The sequence below is a fragment of the Kogia breviceps genome, chromosome 3, assembly GCF_026419965.1.
Source record: "Kogia breviceps isolate mKogBre1 chromosome 3, mKogBre1 haplotype 1, whole genome shotgun sequence".
NCBI classification, from domain to species: domain Eukaryota; kingdom Metazoa; phylum Chordata; class Mammalia; order Artiodactyla; family Physeteridae; genus Kogia; species Kogia breviceps.
In genome coordinates, this window is record NC_081312.1 from 28,406,326 (window position 1) to 28,421,237 (window position 14,912).

Here is a 14,912-nt window from a genome sequence, read left to right on the forward strand (position 1 = left end):
CTAGGCCCGTGTGCCACAACTACTGAGCCTGTGCTCTAGAGCCCACGAGCCACAACTACCGTGCCCATGCGCCACAACTATTGAAGCTCACACACCCTAGAGGCCACGCACCGTAACTACTGAGCCCACGTGCACCATAACTACTGAAGCCCATGCACTCTAGGGCCCCCATGCCGCAACTACTGAGCCCGCATGCTACAACTACTGAAGCCTGCATGCCTAGAGCCCGTGCTCCGCAACAAGAGAAGCCTGCACACCACAACAATGAGTAGCACCCGCTCGCCACAATTATAGAAAGCCCGTGTGCAGCAATAAAGACCCAATGAAGCCAAAAATAAATAAAAAATAAAAAAGTAAATTAATAAATATTAAAAATTTTTGTTTTAATTTCTGAAACAGTAAATATACATATAACCCACATAAACAAGAACTCTTTGGGGTCACCATTAATTTTTAAGAGTGTAAAGAAGTCCTGACACCAAAAAGGTTGATAATTACTGTTCTAAGGTTTTCATCTCTATTTCACAAATGAAGAAGCTAGGGCTTAGAAAATTAAGTTACTTGCCTAAGTCATAGATTAAGATTCAAAATAAAGCTGTATGATTCCAGAACCCAAGCTCTTAATCACTATTTTGTCCTTTCCTATTAGCTATTTATCACCTGGCTCCTACTTACTTATCTTCAGGTAATTGTTCTTCCCCTTAGGTTATATTCAGGTCATCGCTTCTCTCCACTAGCCTCAGTTTCCTCAAACAGAGGTGTTTCTTAGGCTATAGTTTGAAAATGCAATTCCTATAAGTTAGTATACTATAATAAGATAGTATACTCTTCCAAAGCTTTCTTTAAACTGGACAGACTTAAGCTTTGCAACCTACCAATTATAGATAAGATATAATTCCTTGGTTCTGGCCTCTTAAGAGGTTCTCTTCTCTGGCGGTCCAGTGGTTAGAACTCAGTGCTTTCACTGCCCAGGCCTGGGTTTAATCCCTGGTTGCGGAACTAAGATCCCGCAAGTTGTCAAGCTGGGCGATGAGCCAAAAAAAAGAGTCTCTTCTTAAAAACAATCTCCCAAAATGTCCAACAATTATACTAATCTTCCAGTGGACATATTTTGGATCCATGAAATAGGGAGTTAAAGTCATTGCTCACATGTTTTACATTAGTTACAATATACTCATTTATACAAAGGGTCTATGAACTTTAAAAGAAAAACTATGCTGAACAGTAAGCCACTAAAGACTGTGTACAGTGCTAAAGCTGATTCCCTAAACCTTCACAACAAAGATGCCCGAACAAGCTCTTTTTCCTCAGGCACTTTTTCCTTTTCTTTCTAGTTGACTGCGGAATTGGACACAGGTTCATTTTCACAAGATGTAATCTCCAATCTCCATGAAGTTGTTGCTTTTTTTTAATGTTTAAAACTATTCCTCAAAAGAAAACTATCTAGCAGGCTCAACTGTTTCTAAAATTAATCCACTGCACAGGGTGGATTTCCCACTCCAGGTCAAACTGTTAGGTCTATAAGCACAGCACTTATCTAAGTCATTAATAATCCAACTGAAATCAATGGCTCCAGTGTAATTCCCTGTGGTTTCCCCATCCCACCCAAAAAACTTTTCTCTGTTCTAACAATTCTCCATTACTTAGATCTGCTGTTTCCATTATATATTACCAATTCACTCTATATTTCTTATACCACTAGCCATAATGGTTTCCAAATACATACAAAAAGATCTGCCTTCTGTTTTTACAATCAAGTGAAACAAGTTTTAATTACTAATGTGAAACTAAAATCTTCCTCATTCTTTCTTTTCCTATGCTAAAATCATTACATGCATCAACTGTGTTGTTAGTTCATTATGCAAGTTCTTTTTTCATGTAGTGCCCAAGTCAGTCAATAGAGAAGACAGTTAAGATGCTTTGGTTGTTTAAGGAAAGTGGTTTTCCAAGGATTTGCAAATGACATATGGTAACACATATAAAAATGCATCACTCAACAAGGTTGTCAGGAAACTTACACATCAAATCAGGAAATCAGTGAGTTGAGGAAAACATACCTTCACTTTCTCTATTTGAATTTTTTCATTCAATAGCAATAATGATATTCTGATATTCCCAAGGGGGAGAAGAAGTGAGAGAAGAAAGGAAATAGCCAGTCCAAGTTACACTAGTAATTTACTATTTATTTCTAAAATACTACAGCTTTGACATTATCACAACCTAAATTAAAATGACAGGGCTTCCCTGGTGGCGCAGTGGTTGAGTCCGCCTGCCGATGCAGCAGGGGACACGGGTTCATGCCCCGGTCCGGGAAGATCCCACATGTCGCGGAGCGGCTGGGCCTGTGAGCCATGGCTGCTGAGCCTGCGCGTCCAGAGCCTGTGCTCCGCAACGGGAGAGGCCACAGCAGTGAGAGGCCCGCGTACCGCAAAAAAAAAAAAAAAAAAAAAAAAAAAAGACAGGGGTGGCATTACCAAAAAAGGAAAATACTGCCAAACTAAAATTCAAAATTTTTGTTTAAATTAGAGAAATCTGAATATGGATTGCATATCGGATAATCATATTGTATTAAGTTAAATTTCTTCAGTGTGTTAACTGTATTGTAGATGTGTAGGAGAATGTCCTTGTCCTTAAAATATAATGCTAAAGTATTTATGAAGTGTCATGGTGTCTGCAGCTAGTTCTCAAATAGCTCAAGAATAAAACACTAAAACTTAAAATTAAATATATATATATAAAGCCAATGTAACAAATGTTAACAATTGATAAACAAGTAGAGGGTATACAAGTATTTATTGTACTATTCTTGAAACTTTTTAAAGAGATTTAAAACTTGACAAAACATAAATTTAAGAGAAAAAACAATCTTTGGTTCATTAAAATACACCAGTAAGGGCTTCCCTGGTGGCGCAGCGGTTGGGAGTCCGCCTGCTGATGCAGGGGTCACGGGTTCGTGCCCCGGTCCGGGAAGATCCCACATGCCGCGGAGCGGCTGGGCCCGTGAGCCGTGGCTGCTGAGGCTGCGCGTCCGGAGCCTGTGCTCCGCAACGGGAGAGACCACGACAGTGAGAGGCCCGCGTACCACAAAAATAAATAAATAAATAAATAAATAAATAAATAAATAAATAAAATACACCAGTAAGAAAGTGAAAAGGTAAGCCACAGAGTGGGGTAAGATATTTGCAATTTACCTAACTGACAAAGGATGCATATCAGAGATATATAAAGAACACTTGCAAATCAATTTTTAAATTGACAATCCAATTTTTTTTTTTTTTTTTTTTTTTTTTTTTTTGCGGTATGCGGGCCTCTCACTGCTGTGGCCTCTCCCGTTGCGGAGCACAGGCTCCGGACGCGCAGGCGCAGCGGCCATGGCTCACGGGCTTAGTTGCTCCGCGGCATGTGGGATCTTCCCGGACCAGGGCACGAACCCGTGACCCCTGCATCGGCAGGCGGATTCTCAACCACTGCGCCACCAGGGAAGCCCGACAATCCAATTTTTAAAGAAGGGCAAGAGATACCAATAAGCACTTCACAAAAGAGGTTATCCAAATGTTCAGTAAACATATGAAAAAGCAATCTCATCAGTCACTAGGGAAATGAAAATTAAAACTACATTGAGATACCATTCTATCTATTTTAATAGCTAGATATTAATAGACTGAGAATGTATCTGTTGGTAACAACATAGAACAACTGAAATTGCCCGTGGGCTTGTAAATTGGTATAACCACTTTTTTTTTTAAACATCTTTATTGGAGTATAATTGCTTTACAGTGGTGTGTTAGTTTCTGCTTTATAACAAAGTGAATCAGTTATACATATACACACGTTCCCATATCTCTTCCCTCTTGTGTCTCCCTCCCTCCCACCCTCCCTATCCCATGGTATAACCACTTTGGAAAACTGTTTGGAACTATCTACTAAAGGTAGATAGTTGTACACACACATACACATCCACACACACACATCCACAACCTAGCAATTCTGCTCCTAGTTATATACACAACAAAAATGCGTGTACCAAAAAAAGACATATACCAAGAATGCTCGTAGTATTTACTTGTAATAGGAAAAAGCTGGAAACAGTCCAAATGTCCATTACTAGTAGAATGAAAAAATTAATCACATTGTATTCTTACAATGATACACCACACAGCAATGAAAATAAGCAAATGACTGTTAAAGACAATGACATGGATGAATGTCATAATCAAAATGTTGAGCAAAAGAAGTCAGAAACAAAAGCGTATACAGTTTGTGATGCCATTTATATAAAGCTCAAAAACAAGCAAAACTCTTTTATGATATTATAAGTCACAATAGTGCTTGCCTTTTGGCAAAGGGCAGGTAGTGACTGAGAGGGGTATGAAGGAGGTATTATATATAGGAAAGGGTCTATTTCTTGATCTGTTCTGGGTGTGGTTATATGGGAATGTTTTTATGAAAATTCATTAAGCTGTACCTTATAATTTGTGTACTTTTCTCTATGTATAATTCCATTTTGAAAACTTTATTAAAGAACAAAGAAATGATGGAACAGTGGAATATTTTTATATCCTGGATCTGTAGTCTTATTTTAGTTTTCTCTTTGTATTCTGTATCTAAAACTTCAACCTGTCAAATTCAACTATTCTTTCAAAGGATTCTTCACTATTACCCAACCAATTTTAAATGTATTCTCCTATACGAGAGTCAATCAAATGTAACAGTTCTTCCTTTAAAAATATCATTCTTTTTTTACATTATATTTCTCAAATCTTTTTCAGCTACACCAAACATTGGCAGCTTTTGCCAAGCTTTTAATTTAGACTTAATGGTTAGAGATATTTCCCTTCTAGATATAAAAAGTCAATATTTTTCTAGATTTCCTAAAGCAAAGTGCTCTGTCATCACCTATAAATTCTCATGCAACATCACCACCCTCCCATATCATATTTCTGACACAAAACAGTGTTACGAACTAAGAAAAAAATAAAAGAAACTGATATTACATTTAAAACAAAAAAACACTCTTCACTTCGTTGAAATCTCTTGATGTCAAAAACTAAATGAATAGATAAACAAACGAAAAAAAAAATCAGAAAATGTCAGTTTACTTCCCCAGGAGCAGAAACAGTCATTCTTACACCCAAAGCCTGGAAAGAAACTCAACTCATATGCATACCTAACTGCAATTATTCCGTTCTCCTCTCCTCTTCGACATAAAAAAGCTATATATTCCAAGCCAAAAGGAAAAAAAATTATTAGGTCCATTTTACTTCTTGACCTAACAGCTGCAATTCCATTTAAGACTAACATACATTCTAAATGGTTCTTTGCGCCTACTGAGTAGTTAATACTAGAGTTCAGTTCTCCAGCTACAGGGAAGAATGGCTGAAAACATAAAGCTGGACAAAATCTTGGCCAATGTTTGTTTATGAAAAGATGCCTCTTTCGCCAACTAAATCATCTCTTGCCCCTGACTTAACAGCTTACCATTCCTTTTGTTTCCAAACTTCTGGAAGGACATGCTAAGGATGGGAAATGAAGTATCACTAACTTTCACTTTGCTATTCATCACTTGCTTAAAATGATCAATTGTTGTTAATGGATCTAGTCATTTTATTTAGAAACAGTCCATAAAAGAGTTTAAAATTTTAACTGTGCACGATATTAGAAGATAGATCTTTCAAGTAACTATAATTTTGTTTCTAGAATGGGACATAATTTTTCTTTCTTTTTTTAGATAGATTTCCCCTATTCAGAATAGAATGTAACCATTGTTGATGATTTAGAAATTTCAGAAATTTTTTTTAAAAAAAATCACTCAAGATAGCCATTAAAACATACTGGTATTTTTCCTTCCAGTCATTTGTCTACGCCCATGCTCTCAAAACAAAACAAAACAAAAGAGAAAAAAGAAAAGGAAGGAAAAAAAAACTGCTGACTTGTGTTCTGCAGTTTTTCACTTGCATTTTCACTGGCAATTATCCTTACATATAATGAGCATTCTTCTGTCCTTAAATGCTCTTTATTGCTTTAACAAGATTTTTAATGGCTATACTGTCTTCTACTGTATAAATAAACTGTAATTCACTTGGTTATTCAATGTTGAACTTTAAATTCTTTCACTATGTACATCCTCTTACCTATTATACATTTTGTAGAACTATGCAAAATGCTACTTTGAAACCAACCCCGAACAAATTAATTTAAGCCCTGCCTGCTTACCTCCATCCTTCCCCTCCCCACCCCAAAATCAGAAGAGAATAAAACACCCCAAGCATTTTACGGTAAAATCCTCTTTGTGTGTGAAACCATTTCAGAGGCAATGTTGGGTTTATGAATAACTTGACTAATGGATAAAAGATATGAATGCTTATAAGCCTTAAAGGTAATTTGAGGCTTTGTGTATCCTAATTTGTTAACCAAGGGAAAAATGAGAAATAATGGCATGTTTTTTCCCCATTATCGTAATACATTTTTAAAAACAAAATACTTAAGACTAAATTGACAATTTCTAATTATAAGGGATACCCCTAATCCCTTCAAAGTGGGATTTCTAGATTTTATACTGTATTACTTACTACCTAAATAGGATGCCATGCTAATGACTATGGTGAGATGCTATAGTAATGCATAAAACAAAGAAAACAACTGGTACTTGAGAAATGCAGATTACAACACCACAACTACACAACTACGAAGCCTGTGCTCTAGAGCCTGCGAGCCACAACTACTGAGCCCATGTGCCACAACTACTGAAGCCCGCGTGCCTAGATCCTGTGCTCCACAACAAGAGAAGCCACCACAAAGAAGAGTAGCCCCCCTCGCCACAACTAGAGAAAGCCTGTACGCAGCAACAAAGACCCAACACGGCCAAAAATAAATAAATAAAAATTTTAAAATAAGAATAAAAAATAACAATAGTTGATGTAAACCTCATAAAAAAGGAAATCCAAACAGCCAGTAAACACAGAGAAGTGTACGACTTCATTAAGTAATAAGAGAAAAGAGAAAATAAGAGAAAACCAATGAAACTACATGCCAATCAGATTGACAGATACATAAAGTCTGGTAGTATCAGGTATTGTAGACCTGGAGTACTATGGGAATTTTCTACCCTGCTTATACTGGAGTATAAATCGACACAACTACTTTGGAAATAATTATGTGTATTCGTACAGTGGGAAAACTAACAAGCAAGAAAACTGAATGAACTAGATCTACAGGCAGCAATGTGGATGAATTTTTTAAACCAATGTTGAGTGAAAGAAATAAGATAGAAAAGACTTCATATACTGTGATCTTCTACATAAAGTTAGATGTTGACAAAACTAAACTCTTTTGTTAGGGATGCATGCAGGTTAAAGGAAATGATTGTTGAGAAATGAGGATGGTGTTTAACTGGGAAGAGGGAAGGAGCTTGTGATGAGAAAATGATATGGGGGGATTTTGAGATGCTGACAAGTATCAATACTTTCAGATTTGAGTAGTGGTTATGTAAGTATTCTCTTTTTATTTGTTACATTGACAGTTTTGTTCTGTGCACTTCTCAGTACACCTATCGTATTTTACAATTAAAAACCTGAGTAAAGAAAAACAAAAACAAACACTGCCCATACGGTGCTTTTTTTTTTTTTGTGGTACGTGGGCCTCTCACTGCCGTGGCCTCTCCCGCTGCGGAGCACAGGCTCCGGACGCGCAGGCTCAGCGGCCATGGCTCACAGGTCCAGCCACTCTGTGGCATGTGGGATCTTCCTGGACCGGGGCACGAACCCGTGTCCCCTTCATTGGCAGGTGGACTCTCAACCACTGGGCCACCAGGGAAGCCCTATACGGTGCTTTTGAATCAAGTTTGCTGGCTTTATTTTTCAGGTTAAAATAATTTAAATTATATTTTCTTCAATTTCCAGTCCTTGTTAACAGAGATGATCAAGAAACATGAAAAAAGTTCATCTTTACAAATGAAGAAATGAACATAAAAACAAGATATTAATACTCTGTCTATCAAGTTGGCAATGACTTAAAAAAATTATAATACTTGGTGTTAGCAAGGAGGCAGGGGTAGGAAGTGCCTTTCTGGAAGACAATTTGGCAGTATACTTCCTTCTCAATTAGAGATCCCACTAATCTCCAACTACATGTAAAATTCAGTCTTCACTCACAGGAAGACTTAATCCTGGTGCTGATATAATCCAAATGTTGCTGTTAATTAATAGATGCATCAACATCAAATATTTTTGGCCAATTACAGTTATTCAAATGTAAACTACTGAAATTTTTTTCTAGTTAACAAAGATTTGGATATCTACCATATACAAAGGCCATAACAATTTCCTGAATAGCTATAGGTAGCTAACTGAATGAAAAAGAACTACTGTGGAAGAAAACTATGCGAACATAATTTATTCAACTGAGAGGCTTAATGATCTGCCAAAGCTTATAGGAACCCCAAAAATCCATTTCTGAAGTTATGAATATCCTATTTCACACATTCATTTCCCTGAGAAAACACATAACTATCTAAAACATTACATGTTACCTAGGTGATGTGACTAAACTAGACAAAAGCATTGTTTTCATCCTATCAATAACACCATCCTATACAAATGGCTTTTACTTATTTCTAAAACAATTCAGATGCCTGCCTACTAAGGGACATGTAAAAGAATTAGGTGATTTTTATGGTTTAACCAAATCTCTCTCCTCTTTCTGACTTCCCTGTCATTAAGCAGGCTCAAAACATCATGGTAAACTCTAATTACAGTTTACCCCCTAGGATTCATCCAGACAGTTAACCTACCTAGTCCTGAAAATGATATACCTGAAATATCTACTGTTGGTATGCTTCTTTCCATTATCACTGCCACCATTCATTCAAGCCCTCAATTCTTCTTGCTGGACTCACAGTCCTTGCTAGCTTACAGCCTCCTGTCTCTACCATTACATTCTGTCCTATGCATGATGCCTCTTAAAGGTGTGTGACTTCCCTACTCAGAAATCTTCAGTGGTAGAATTTTTTTTTAAATTTATTTTTATTTTATTTATTTTATTTTTGGCTGCATTGAGTCTTCGTTGCTGCACACGGGCTTTCTCTAGTTGCGGCGAGCACGGTCTACTCTTCGTTGCGGTGCACGGGCTTCTCACTGCAGTGGCTTCTCTTGTTGCGGAGCACAGGCTCTAGGCACGCGGGCTTCAGTAGTTGTGGCGCGTGGGCTTCAGTAGTTGTGGCACGCGGGCTTCAGTAGTTGTGGCTCGCGGGCTCTAGAGCGCAGGCTCAGTAGTTGTGGTGCACGGGCTTAGTTGCTCCGTGGCATGTGGGATCTTCCCAGACCAGGGCTCGAATCCATGTCCCCTGCATTGGCAGGCGGATTCTTAACCACTGTGCCACCAGAGAAGCCCCTTGAATTTTTAATGACACAGAAAAATACTTAAGATAGAATGAATGGGAAAAAAAGCATAGGCAAAAACTATATACATACACTATAGCCTCGGTTATGTTAAAAAGCGTGTCTGTGTATACATATGGGAACAAGAAAAAATGTAAACACACACATCCCTACATAAAGAGAAAAGGGAGGGCCAGGAAACACATCAAATGTTAACAGTGGTTATCTCTTACTTGTAAGGCTAAGGTCATTTCTACTTTCTTTTTTATCTTAATAAACAGATTTGTGGTAAAGTGTCTTTTAGTAAATAAAGTATCTCTACAAACCACCTATAATGAAAATATAGTTAATGTTATAGTCATTAAAATACTTTTTAAAGACTATTTCACATGCTCCCCATTACCTACGTCTAATTCTTCACCCCCAAGAGTTCAAGGCCCTCCTCAGTCCAGCCCCCATCTCCCTACTCTTATTCCTTATGACCCTTAATATAAACTGGGCTCCTTAAAGACCAGATTAAATCACTCATACTGTTCCTTAAGTGTAGCTGTTCTTTCAAACTCTGCTTGCTCCAAATGTTCATTCCACCTGGAATATGGTCCCTTCCCATTTCCATCCATCAAAAACCTGTGTTGTTTAAGGTGTATTTTCAGTGATCCAGAAATAGCAAATACTACCACACCCCTTTCCCTGGTCCACAGCAGACAACACTAATTGACTTATCTGAATCAAGATTCCTCAAAATTCTCAATTCAGCAGCCCTAGGAAATTCTTACTAATCAATCTATGTTGACATACAAAATAAAACTTATCTGCCATTCCTGTAGCAATCTAATGTAATTGCCTCTTCTCCCCTATCCCAAAAGTTCTTAGTACTCTATGGAGCTTATCTCCTCTACCTTCCAGTAAGAATCATTTACTTAGGGGCTTCCCTGGTGGCGCAGTGATTGAGAGTCTGCCTGCCGATGCAGGGGACACGGGTTCGTGCCCCGGTCCGGGAAGATCCCACATGCCGCGGAGCGGCTGGTCCTGTGAGCCATGGCCGCTGAGCCTGCGCGTCCACCTGCGTGTCCAGAGCCTGTGCTACGCAACGGGAGAGGCCACAACAGTGAGAGGCCCTCGTACCACAAAAAAAACAAAAAACAAAACAAAACAAAAAAGAATCATTTACTTAATTGTCTTATCTCCCTTTCCTACTAGACTTTAATCTGCACAAGGGGTAATTATGTCTTATTCATCTTCATATCCCCAACAGAACCTTGTAGGAAGTAGGCACTCAAACAGTTGCTGAATTGAACACTTCCTTCTTTTGCTATTATCTCATCACTCAAAATGGCTAAGTATTTGAAAGCTTTATTTTTTAAAATAAACTTATTTATTTATTTTTGGCTGCACTGGGTCTTCGTTGCTGCACACAGGCTTTCTCTAGTTGCGGTGAGCGGGGGCCACTCTTCGCTGCAGTGCGCGGGCTTCTCACTGCAGTGGCTTCTCTTGTTGTGGAGCACGGGCTCTAGGCGTGCGGGCTTCAGTAGTTGTGGCTTGCGGGCTCCAGAGCTCAGGCTCAGTAGTTGTGGCGCACGGGCTTAGTTGTTCCGCGGCATGTGGGACCTTCCCGGACTAGGCTTCGAACCAGTGTCCCCTGCACTGGCAGGTGGATTCTCAACCACTGCACCACCAGGGAAGTCCCTGAAAGCTTTATTTTAAAACAATTAAATTCTTCTTGAAAATCTAAGCTTAAAAAAAAAATCTAAGCTTATTTCATCAATTTTAGCTAACATTCCTATTTTAATTTCATAAGGCATCGTCTGATACCACTTGATAACCAGGAGAGTCAAAGGACAGAACAAGATAAACTGAGATGAGACAGCTGAACCCATTCTGAGGGTCTTATACCCAGGTATGGAAGCTGTTGAATTAAACCACCACATTTTTCGTTTTTTCTACCCATCTCCTTCATCAAAAGCAAAATGTTATTTCTGACAACAGGGAAACTGAGCATCAAAAATACACACTGCTTAAGAAGGGAATTTTTTTTAATGTGAAGAGATGAAAAGGAAAAATAAAAAGCTAAAAATCAAGTAAGGCATCAACAAAGTTAGGCAAGTAGTCCGGTAAAGACATAAGAATTTGTACCTAAATCAGAAACCCAGTTCAAGAGATATGGGTAGAGGAAAAGCCAGAAGTACAGTAAGACTCATACTGCCATCTAGAGGTTAAAGTCTAGTGAAAAATCATTTTTCTCCTTAATCAATCAAGTACAGTTAATTCAACTTTTAACTATTATAGATAGAGGTACAGGCTTTGTAAAGTAAGCCAGTCAAAGAAGTCTGATGTCAGGCCACAAAGAAGATTATCCAGGGTGTAAGAGTCCCAGTTATTCTCTCCCTGCCCTCCTTCACAGATTAAAATAAGAAATTAAAAGAGCTAACTGTTCTTTAGAATTTTATCTAGATGGGAAACAATTTCTAACTACTACAAATGGTCACTTTTTCAAAAACCACATACCTAAAGGGTGGAGAAGTCTACTTTACCATAGCCTAGCTTGGAAGCAGAAGTTTTTCTTTGGTACCACCACCAAAGAAAGTTGTACCAGGGAATTCCCTGGTGGTCCAGTGCCTAGGGCTATGAACTTCCACTGCAGGGAGTGCGGGTTCCATCCCTGGTTGGGGAACTAGGATCCTGCATGCCCCACCACAGGGACAAAAAATAAATAAAAAAGACAGAAAAGAAGAGAAAAGAGGAAGAGAGGAAAGAAGGAAGGAAGTTGTACCAAATAATTTCTGGTGCAGACAACTTCATCAGTGTAGACTACTGGGATGACATACCAAGTTTTAATGGGGAAGTCTCAACCCTTTTTACAATAAGATGTTGCTTTTTAAAAACTGGTAAGTGATTAAATTTAGCCAAATAACAGTCCTACCGAAACAGCTAAATGAACATACAGGACTAAATGATAAACTAGCAGAAGCAACTACTTATATCAAAATAAGCTAAATTTCTCAAAGCTTTTTTAGACAGTAATATACTCAGTGTGATCTTATTTACTTAATAACTTTTTTTTTTTTTTTGCAGTACACGGTCCTCTCACTGTTGTGGCCTCTCCCGTTGCGGAGCACGGGCTCCAGACGTGCAGGCTCAGTGGCCATGGCTCATGGACCCAGCCACTCCGCGGCATGTGGGATCTTCCTGGACCGGGGCACGAACCCGTGTCCCCTGCATCGGCAGACAGACTCTCAACCACTGTGCCACCAGGGAAGCCCCCTACTTAATAACTTTTTACCAATCTTTTCTTTATAGTACAAGGTAATTTCAAACCAGTACAAGTAAATGAGTATAAATCAAATTGAGATTTTTATTATATGGTATATGGTGAAGTGTTATCAACAACAAATACATCAGATTCAACGTCTTCATGATAAAAACACTCAACAAATTAAGAATAAAACATAACATCCTCAGGGAATTCTTTGGCAGTCCAGTGGTTAGGACTCCACGCTTTCACTTCAATGGCACGGGTTCAATCCCTGGTCAGGGAACTAAGATCCCACAAGCCTTGCAGTGCAGCCAAAAAAAAAAAGGATAACATCCTCAAACTGACAAAAGGCATGTACAAAAAACCTAATATCAGACTTAATGCTTTCTCCCTAAGATCAGGAGGAAGACAAGAATGTCCACTCTTGCCACTTCTATTCAACACTGTACTGGAATTTCTAGCCAGGGCAATTAGGCAAAAATTAAAAAAAAAAAGAAAAGGAAAAGAGAAAAGAAAGAAAGAAGGGAGGGAGGGAGGGAGGGAGGAAGGAAGGAAGGAAGGAATGGCTGGATGATTGGAAATGAAGAAGTAAAATACCTCTATTTGCATATGACATAATTCTGTATAGAGAAAATCTTAAGTAATCTACTAAAACACAATTAGAATAAATTAGTTCAGTAAAGTTGCAGGATATAAGATCAATACACAAAACAGTGGACACGGGTTCGTGCCCTGGTCCGGGAAGATCCCACATGCCGCAGAGCGGCTGGGTCCGTGAGCCATGGCCACTGAGCCTGTGCATCCGGAGCCTGTGCTCCGCAACAGGAGAGGCCACAACAGTGAGAGGCCCGTGTACCGAAAAAAAAAAAAAAAAAAAAAAAAAAAAAAAATTAATTAATTGCATTTCTCTACAGTAGCAATGAGCAAACTGAAAATGAAATTAAGAAAACAATTCCATTTATAATAGCATCAAAAATTTAAAATACTTAGGAATAAATTTTAACAAATTAAGTGTAAAACTTATACTTTGAAAACTACAAAACAACATTGTTCAAAGAAATTAAAGGAGACCTGAATAAACAGAAAGGCATACCACATTCATGAATCACCTTAATTTCATTAAGATGGCAATACTCCCCAAACTGATCTACAGATTCAATGCAATCCTTACCAAAATCCCAGCTGAGCTCTTTGCAACAACTGACAAGTTAAAATTCCTATGGAAATTCATGGGACCCAGAATAGCCAAAAACAAATCTTGAAAAAGAAGAACAAAGTTGGAAAATTCACACATCCCAATTTCAAAACTTATTACAAAGTAACAGTCATCAAGATAGTGAGGGACTGGCATAAGGATAGAAATATAGGTAAATAGAATAGAACTGAGAATCCAGAAATAAACCCTCATGTTTATGGTCAATCGATTTTTAACAAAAACGCCAAGACAATTCAATGGGAAGGGAATAGTCTTTTTAACAAATGGTGCTGAAACAACTGGATATCCACACTCAGAAGAATGAATTGGGATCCCTACTTCACAATATATATAAAAAATTAACCTAAAATGGATCAAATACCTAACTATAAGAGCTAAGAATAAAACTCTTAGAAGAAAGCACAGGCATAAATCTTTAGAACCTTAAATTAGGAAATAGTATATTAGGTACGACATCAAAATGTAACCAACAAAAGAAATAATTGATAAATTGGACTTCATCAAAATTAAACTTTTGTGTCCCAAAGAATACCATCAAGAAAGTAAGAAGGGCTTCCCTGGTGGCGCAGTGGTTGAGAGTCCGCCTGCTGATGCAGGGGACGCGGGTTTGTGCCCCTGTCCGGGAGGATCCTACATGCCATGGAGTGGCTGGGCCGGTGAGCCATGGCCGCTGGGCCTGCGCGTCCAGAGCCTGTGCTCCGCAACAGGAGAGTCCACAACAGTGAGAGGCCCACGTACCACAGAAAAAAGAACTCATACAACTCAATAATAAAGATACAAATAATCCAATTTTAAAATGGGCAAACGATCTGAATACCGTTTTCTAAAGAAGATATACAACAACCAATAAGCACATGAAAACATGCTCAATATCACTACTTATTAGGCAAATGCAAATCCAAACCACAATGAGGTATCACTTCTCATAATATATCCACTAGGATGGATTATGTAATAATTTTTAAAAAAACAAATAATAAGTATTGGCAAGGTGTTCAGAAACTGGAACCTTCATACACTGCTGGTGGGAATGCTAAATGGTGCAGAGTCAGTATTGAAAATAGTCTGA

The 14,912-nt window shown here is 38.4% G+C and overlaps 1 protein-coding gene across 12 annotated transcripts in view; it reads right to left on the reverse strand.

Moving 5' to 3' along the window:
• Positions 1–14,912, reverse strand: part of LIN52 (lin-52 DREAM MuvB core complex component) — a 208,304-nt gene that overhangs the window by 173,102 nt on the left and 20,290 nt on the right. Inside the window, exon 6 of one of the 12 annotated variants that reach the window (XM_067028106.1) lies at positions 9,819–10,001. The exons of 10 other annotated variants lie outside the window; for them this stretch is intronic. In XM_067028106.1, coding sequence (XP_066884207.1) covers positions 9,994–10,001 — 8 coding nt within the window. In that variant the 3' untranslated portion in view covers positions 9,819–9,993. Of the gene's footprint in view, positions 1–9,818; positions 10,002–10,585; positions 11,068–14,912 lie in introns of those variants that run through there. One more of the 12 variants, XM_067028101.1, reaches the window with a different exon arrangement.